An 8,979-nucleotide genomic window follows, 5' to 3' on the forward strand; every position below is an offset into this window, starting at 1 on the left:
GGGATTTTTACCCATTTTCACAATTTTGGTCATTCGCCAGTTTGGAATTCCACTAGCCAGTATTACACGACAGCTAACAACCAGGGAGGAAGGTTAGCACTCGCTTCCTCCAATAAATGTAAAACCAGCCACAACATCTTTTCAAACTGCTGCTCATGCTTTGTCACAGGGCAGCTGAACACACTTGGAGGAAAGAGCTCCCAGACACCCACTAGTGGCTAGTGTCACTCTGATTGATAGGGGTGAGAGTAATCCCATCCTTTCCACCAGAAGAACAATTTTAGCTCTCTTTGACTCACAGCCACAGGATTTCAAATTCAAATTTTATTGGTCACATACACAACCATACACAGTGCTACGTGCAATGAAACACTTTTTTTTCAACTGTCCGTGGCATAAAAATAGAATTTACATAAACCAGAATTTATTTCTATACACGTAAGAAAGGAAAAATATAATATATATTTAATAAAAATATATAATATATATATAAAAATATATATATATAATATATAATAAAAATATAAAAATATGATATAACGAATACAAAGATCGGTGGCAGAAACAGTACAACTGTATTTTGAATAAAGTGCAGATAAGTGCAGTTGTTTGTGCAATACACAGCTAACAGTAGGGGGTGTTGTGCAAACAAGTCCAAGCTCTAGTCCTAGGTGTTGTCCTGGTTGAGGGCCCGAATGTCCTGTGGAATGAAGCTCCTCCTCATTCTGTCTGTGTTGGCCTTCAAGGAGCAGAAGCGCTTCCTTGATCACAACAGAGAGAAGAGTCCATTGTTCAGATAGCTGAGATCCTGAACTATCTTCCTGGTCTTTGTTCTGCGCTCAGCTGATCGCACCACCTTCCAGAGAGCCCGGCTATTCTGCTTGGTGCTGTTCCCAAACCAGGCTGTGATGCTTCCCATCAGGATGCTCTCGAGGTTGCAGGTGTAAAAGTTCCTTAGCACCTTAGAGGGCAGTTTAAAGTCCCTTTAAAGCAGTTTAAAGCATCTAAGGTGGCAAAGATCCTGATGGGTCTTCTTCATCAAGGTGTGAATGTGAGAGGACCCTGACAGGCCCTGCGTGATGTGAATACCAAGGTATCGGAAACTGTCCACTCTCTCCAATGGGACGCCATCGATCTTAAGAGGGTGGTAGCTCCTCTCCTGCCTCATGCTGAATCTCACAATCAACTCCTTTGTCTTGCTGACGTTCAGGAGGAGGTTGTTCTCCTGGCACCTAGCACCTGACACCACGAGAGTGTCGTCAACAAACATGACAATGGTAGTGGATGTGGCCACACAGTCGCAAGTGTACAATGAGTACAGCAGGGCTTCAGGACACAACCCTGGGGGCACCAGTGCTGAGGGCGAGGGAGGGTGAGACATGTCTGTCCACCTGTACTGCTGGCGGTCTGTCTGTCAGGATGTTGGAGATCCACTGACACAGGGACAGGCTATGTCACAGGTCCTCCAACTTGGTGGTGAGTTTGGAGGGAATTATAGTGTTAAATGCTGAACTGTAGTTAACAAACAGCATTTTAACATAATTTCCCTTCCTGATGTCATGATTTTAACCTCCTGATGATAGAGCTTTTCTGTTGTGCCATTCAGGAGCCCATGATTAAACTTTGTGTTTTGTTTGGATCAAACACACTTAAAAACTACAGATTTGTAACAATATTTTTACATGTACACTTTAAGTGTTAAAATTGACTGATATTTGTGAAGTCACAAAGATTTTATTTCTCAATCCATCCATCTACACTATAAGGCCAAAAGTTTGTGCACCCCTGACCATCACACCCATACGTGCTTGTTGAACATCTCATTCCAGATTTATTCCCCCTGTGTTTGCTGTTATAATGAGCTCCACTCTTCTGGGAAGCTTTCCACTAGATGTTGGAGCGTGGCTGTGGGGATTTGTGTTCATTCAGCTACAAGAGCATTAGTGAGGTCAGGCGCTGATGTTGGGATGTCGAGGAGGTCTGGGGTTCAGTCCGTGTTCCAGTTCATCCCAAAGGTGTTCAGTGGGGTTGAGGTCAGGGCTCTGTGCAGGACACTCGAGTTCTTCCACTCCAACCTTCACACACCATGTCTTCATGGAGCTCGCTTTGTGCACAGGGGCATTGTCACGCTGGAACAGGTTTCAGCCTCTTAGTTCCAGTGAAGGGAAATTGTAAAGCTACAGCACACAGAGACATTCTATACAATTGTGTGCTTCAGACTTTGTGGAAACAGTTTGAAGAAGAATCACATATGCATGGGTGTGATGGTCAGGGGTGCACATACTTTTGGTCATACAGTGTATCAGCACTTTCGGAACACTAGTTGTCCAATCAAATTAGTGCACCGGAACTACCTGTTGTATAATTTACATTTTGGCCCATATCTCACAAACCATAAGTGCTTTTTTGCAAGGATTCCTTGGGTTCTCCTAAACAATAAAGCCTCAAGATCTATGATCTCTGACCACTTTTTGCTAATTTGCATAAGATGAAAAGCCTACTTCTGCAAACTAGGATCCTAAGCTTTTTGGTCTGTGTTCACATTCACAAATTCTATAGAGGCAGAGCCTAATTTACTCAAACAACTGTAACTCATGATAAGTTACATGTCTGAAAAAAATTTAAAAATGCATGAAAAAGGTGAAACACATGAAAAAGATGAAAAACAGTTACATGCATGAAACTTGAAAGGCATATACAGAAGAAAATTCTGAGCTTATATGCAAAGGCATGGACATACATCAGGTGGATTTCTGATATCCTTTTCTCAGGAACCGTCAGTCCAAATCTATTCAATTTAATTTAATTTATGTAGCACTTTTAACAACAGACATTATCAAAAAGCAGCTTTATAGAAATCTGGACATAAATTTAACATGTTGAAAAATTTTTAAATAAATTTAAATGTTACATGTATCTCTAATGAACAAGCCAGAGGTGATGGTGAGTGAACACATTTTGAAAAGGTATATGTTCACTTTTTAACCGGCAGTGTGTATAAATACTGTACTGCTAGCAAAAGAGTTGGCAGAAGTGGTAAAATAAACAGTAAGTTCCAACAGCAGAGCTCACGTGTAAGCTGTGATTGGGGAAGGTCTTTACCTCGTCCAGGCTCTGCAGGGCCAGACTGGTGGAAAGCGAGCCGGTGTGTACTTCCTGTGAATCAGTCTCGGGAGCTGATGCATTGATGGCCTCCTCTGGCTGGCTGTGACTCTGATTCTCATCACCTCCGGGTGGAGGAGTGCTGCTCCCTTCTGACTGACTCATGATCTACATGCAGAAACACAACTGAAAGTGAATATGTTGATTACATGTCGATTACTTTGTTGATATCAACTGCCATGGCTATTTTTTATTAATGTTAAACAAGAGCAGCTGATTAGCATTTGACTACTGATTGTTGTGTTTTTATTAGTTTCCCTGACATGTCATTCTCCTTATAATACGTCATGTAAATAATCCATCAGTGTAAGTCGACTATAATTAAGCCATGTTGCCATACAACACTGGGGTTTATAAATACTGAATAATATCAACAAAGCCTTTTTTATTCAAATTCATAACGTGAGCATGTGTTTGTGATCACTGATAACACGGTACACACTGTGCATGGGAAAGGGGTGGGGTACTGATCAGCATTCAGTACTCATTGGTGAATAACTGTAATATGTAAACAGTATAAATAATGCAAAACTCCACACACACTAACCCACGCTCAGGATCAAACTGGAGCTGTGAAGCACGTTGCACATGCCCTGAATTAAGTCTGTGACTTACAGCCACAAATCTCTGAGCAAAAAGCAGGTCATTGCACAGTTATACGTAGAATTTATTTATTTAAATACATGTTTTCTGACTTAGTGGTTGTGCCATTTGACTTTTCAGGCTCTTTTCCAGTTAAAATTAAGGCATCTAGTTGGACACCCATATAAATCTTTGTTTTCAAAATCACACTTTGCACATTTTTTTTAAATCTAAATAAATTGTATTATGATAATAACACATTTGAATGGTTTTCTTGGGGTCTTACCACCTGACATGGTAAACTGAACCTGACTAAACATGGCACACAAATGACAATTATTTTAATATATGTTCAATGGGTACTGACCTTGTCACTGCATCATTAAGGTCACTTGATGTATTCTTTGAAAGCATGCCAAAATAAAAGTCTTTTGTTGTCGGTCATGCCCCGTCACATTTGAGGAAATCAGAATTTATGGACAAAAGTTTTTCAGCAAGTTGAATAATTTTAAAACTATCCTATTTTGCACACAATTTAGGAATGTCCAGGTTTCAATAATATAATCATGCCAAACTGTTTTATTTCAAATTGTATTTGACTAAATTAGCCTTAAAAATAAATAAATAAATAAATAAATAACTTAATCTTCACATTTGGTCAGACAGTAGCACCTCCGAATGTTTTTAGTCTTTGGGAAGCAAAAATGACTAAAATGAATTTTATTTTGATGCACTGAAAATGAATTAAGTTAATGGAGATTATGTGATGTAGACCGATGTCATGTTTTTATTAAATATATAAATATTGGACTTGGACACCACAAATGCACGTCATCTCACTGGCCCAGACACAGACACAGATAATGGCATTGTGTTACACCCCTAAAATCAGGTGAGTGAAAGTTCAGTGGTCTTCGGAGACTGAGAACAGTGCTGCTGTGTGTTATATACACTCCAGGAAACGCTGGACGGTTTCGATGAAATGACTGCCAGCAAACTGTTGCTTGTAAGAAGAACTGCAAAAACACTTTCAGTTGTTTTGATAAATGATCATTTTATGGCAAACGTCAAATTTAATTTGGTGTTCAAGTTGGTAGCTTTTTGTTTTATTCATATTGTGTTTGACTATAAGCTGCATGAATAGGTTATTTTCCTTTATTGTTAAATTATATATAAAAATGACAGTTAGAAACCTACAGATGAGTTTGCTCAGTGTGAGAAGCAGTGTTTAGGGATCTCCTCAGGAAAGGAGAGTATCTGTATGTGTGTACTTTCATATCCTTATTAATATTTAGTATCAGTAACCTGGTGCTAAGCACCAAGGCAGAACTGTGACCTTACTGCAGCTCATAAAGCTACAGCTACAGGATTACATCTGAACCTAGACATCTCTAAGAACACAGTCAGTTTAATTAGCTCATGAAAATGACAGCTGCAGTAATGTTAGTCCTGAACAAGCAAAGAACTCTGTTAAGCAAATAGTGGCATTTAAAATAAGATGGCTCATAGTTCATGTTTTCAAAAGGATTGTTAGAAATCTAATTAACAGCTATTAAATATTTCCTAAAGAGAGATGTTACTCATAAAGAGCACCTGATAAACCTGATCTATCTAACCTGGCTAACTTTTAAACTGGTTAGTGGTGCTAAACTCTCAAGTAAATAAGTGGCATTAACTTACCAATTAGTGTCTCCGTGTTATTAAAATCTAACTAATGCATAAAACAAACTGCATATTTATGTGTTCATTAACTCTATTAAAACGTCTTTATAACTGCTTGAAGCGCAACAACGTTGAAATCTCAGCCGCTGTATTGTTTAATGGTGTTTCCATAGCAACCGTCCAAGCAGAGCCCCGTCACTGTAGCTACACACAGCGGTCACTAGAGGGCGCCTTTCTCACGCTCACTGGCTCCGGACCTCCTCCTCTGCTGATGCCACTGAGCATGACCTGTGCTGAGAAGTCTCACCATTTTACAGTAGACATTTTACAGAGAAGACCAGACGTACAACAAGCATTATTATTATTATTATTATTATTATTATTATTATTATTAGGTCCATTGGGAAAGGATTCATGCTGCCCCATAGTCAGCAGAGCAGCAGAGATTTGTCCTTATGGTTAACCAAAGTTAACCAAAGTTATCCAAAGTTAACCATACATGTGGTCCTGGACATTGAAATAAACATTCAATTCAATGCATTTTTTATTTTTACAGCATTTTTTTTTTTTTTTTACAACAGACATTGTCACAAAGCAGCTTGACAGAATATATAAATTCTGGACATAAATTTTAAATTTACAAATTTATCCCTAATGAGCGAACCAGAGGTGAAGGTGGTGAGGAAAAACTCCCTGAGACGACATGAGGAAGAAACCTTGAGAGGAACCAGACTCAAAAGGGAACCCATCCTCATCTGGGTGACACCGGATAGTGCCATTATAAATCATTCCCTTCTATAACTGTGTACTACATGGACAAAAAGTGCAGTTGTGGAACCAGTAAATTCATTATACTCTTAACATAAAGTCTATTTTGTTGAAGTTATCAAACTGTTCATTGCTGGAGACATGAGTACCAAACTGTTCGTGGCAATGGCAGTCCTAAAGCTATCATATCACTTGCAATTCAAAGCCGTCTTCATGGTTTCTAAGTGGTACCATCCTCAGTAATCTCGTGTAACTTTAGGCTGTCTGTGTGGAGCCATCGGCAGCAGCAGTGAGTTATATCCAAGTGATGAGAACTCCAACCAGAAGTAGGGCATCAGGATGGATCAGGCAAGTCTGGAGAGTAGAAGGGGTCAGGATCACTGGTATCTCAGGAGTAGCATGTGTAACTCGAGAGAGAGAGAGAGAGAGAGAGAGAGAAAGAAACACAGATTATTAAGCATGCTCACTGTCATGTAATGATTAAGGACAATGTACATTGTGTGCAGAGTGCAATAAACATATATACATAAAATATAATATATATTTCTATTTCACCCCTCCTAAATGCCAGGGTGGTGGGAATTACCTGGATACCTTCCTGTGTGCATTCAAGACAATCAGCAAAGTCACAGAGTAACCACATGATGAAGTATTAGATATAAAAATCCGGAGCAACACTGTCATGGTCTCCCTTGGGTTGGGCTGCCTTGCTAGCTTCTTGCCATATACAGTGGATATAAAAAAGTCTCACATTCCTGTTAAAATTGCAGGCTTTTGTGATGTAAGAAAAATTAAACCAAGATAAATATCATTTTCCACCTCACAACTCATGTTCAAAAGTAATTATCGTACACTTATCATAAATGAAGTGATTCTCATTAACTCCAAATAAAGATCAGCTGTGTCTGTAGGATTTTCCTCCAACAACTGAAGCTTTGGCCTGCAAAGAGCTTAGCGAGTACAAGATTTTTTTTTTTTTTTTAAAGGTACCCATCAGGAAATGGGTACAAAAGAATTTCCAAAACATTAGAGAAAAAGTGGAGAAAATGGGGCTCCGTAATGACTACCAATTACAGGAAGTCCCTCCAAAATTGACAAAAGTACAAGACAAAAACTTTTCAGGGAGGCTACCAATAGATCTACAGCAACATTAAAGGAGCTGCAGGAATATCTTGCAAGTACTGGTTACTCCGTCCATGTGACAACAATCTCTCAGATTCTTCATATATCTGGGCTATGGGGTAGTCAAGAGGGAATAATGAATAGCTCCAAATAACCTATCTATTAACCTACCTAATCTATTTCAGCACAAAACCTGCAGGTCTCTGTTATACATCTGAAGATGAAGAAAAATTTCAACATCTGTAAGTTGGTCTGTAAAAGGATGTCTGCTAAATGCTGTAAATGTAATAAAATTAAGCAATTTATACTTGACAGTATAATCCTTATATATAAGTGCAGTAATTCATGCAGTAATTCATGCTATTTGTATTATTTGAAATACATTACATTTTGTTTAAATTTAAATTACACAGGACCATGAGTATTCTGAAATTACAGGCTTTTGTGAATGCCAAATTTCTTGTGTAAATGCTCCTACAAACAATTTATGAATAAATCCAGTCGTATCCAGCTTGATAAATAAGGACCATTGTTGGTCAGGTGCAGCCTGGAAGAAGGGTTCTTGGCACAGCCTCAAACAAGGCCCACTTAGCACAAGGCGGCACAAAGACAGGTACGATAGCAGAGAAAGTGCAGCGACAAGAGGAGCTGATGAGATATGCAAGAGCAGTGGTCCAGGAAACACAGGGACAGGTGGGAAAACATTGAGAAAAGGAAAATCAAACACATCCTCTCATCCTTGAAGAGAAATTTCACCCAGGGGAGATACATGTGGAGGCGCAGCCAGGTATTGAGATGCCTGGCAGCCATAGTTGAGAAACAAAGGCAAACAACATTGTTGCTGCCGAACAACAAAGTCAAATGATAACTAAAGACCTACCTCTTCATGAAGTACTTAAATTTGCACTTTATTTTTAAAAAAACTTGTGTTGTCTGTGTGCTTTTCTTACCATATCCGTTTTTTAGACTGATAGTACTCTTAGTCCACGACGTAGTGAACCAGTTTCAGGATGTATTTATGGATAGAGACTTCCAAGCACTTCTGTAAGTCGCTCTGGATAAGGGCATCTGCCAAATGCCATAAATGTAAATGTAAATGTTTTTGGACTGCACAAATTGTGGCTGGCACAGTCTCCACTGTCAGACAGGTGTAAATCAATCAATGCAAAACCTACTCTATAGGGTATTTGGCTTGTGGCCAAAAGGAGCCCAGGAGAGAAGAGCACAGGTCTATGAAAACTAGAAACCAGCACAGGCCACAGATCTACTGGCCATGTGGCACCCTCAGAATACCATAGCCTGTCTTGTTGGTTAGATGTCCACATAAATATTGTCAGTCTCATGTAAGCCCTAAATGGACCTAACAGGAGTCAACCACTCAGGTCCATAGCAGCTGAGAGACCCCCCAATTTATCCTGTGTGTAGGGCTCCAAACAGCACTACTTCCCCACCACTAAAGAAACCCATGCAGCCTACAAAGAGCAGGGGCTGCTGGTAGTATGCTTTGTAACTGAAAATATTGCACATTGGGCAGAGCCAACATCAGACCTGATGATTATAATGATGGAATAATGGAAATGTTAAGGAAATATCTTATTTCTGGCTCAGGTCTTATTTGATCTTTATCACTTTGTAAATGTTAATGATGACTTCTCTATGAATACACAGTAACATTTGATGTTC

At 39.3% G+C, this 8,979-nt stretch overlaps 1 protein-coding gene across 1 annotated transcript in view; it reads right to left on the bottom strand.

The window, feature by feature from the left end:
* The window catches only part of ccdc146 (coiled-coil domain containing 146), a 29,806-nt gene extending 24,234 nt beyond the window's left edge, over positions 1-5,572 (bottom strand). Inside the window, exons 1-2 of the mRNA XM_026918922.3 lie at positions 5,425-5,572; positions 3,103-3,270 (exon numbers count right to left, since the gene is read on the bottom strand). Of these exons, the coding sequence (XP_026774723.2) occupies positions 3,103-3,267 (165 nt within the window). The 5' untranslated portion in view covers positions 3,268-3,270; positions 5,425-5,572. The remainder of the gene's footprint in view (positions 1-3,102; positions 3,271-5,424) is intronic.
* Positions 5,573-8,979: the final 3,407 nt, after the last annotated feature.

This window comes from Pangasianodon hypophthalmus, chromosome 9 (assembly GCF_027358585.1).
Source record: "Pangasianodon hypophthalmus isolate fPanHyp1 chromosome 9, fPanHyp1.pri, whole genome shotgun sequence".
In the NCBI taxonomy this organism is placed as follows: domain Eukaryota; kingdom Metazoa; phylum Chordata; class Actinopteri; order Siluriformes; family Pangasiidae; genus Pangasianodon; species Pangasianodon hypophthalmus.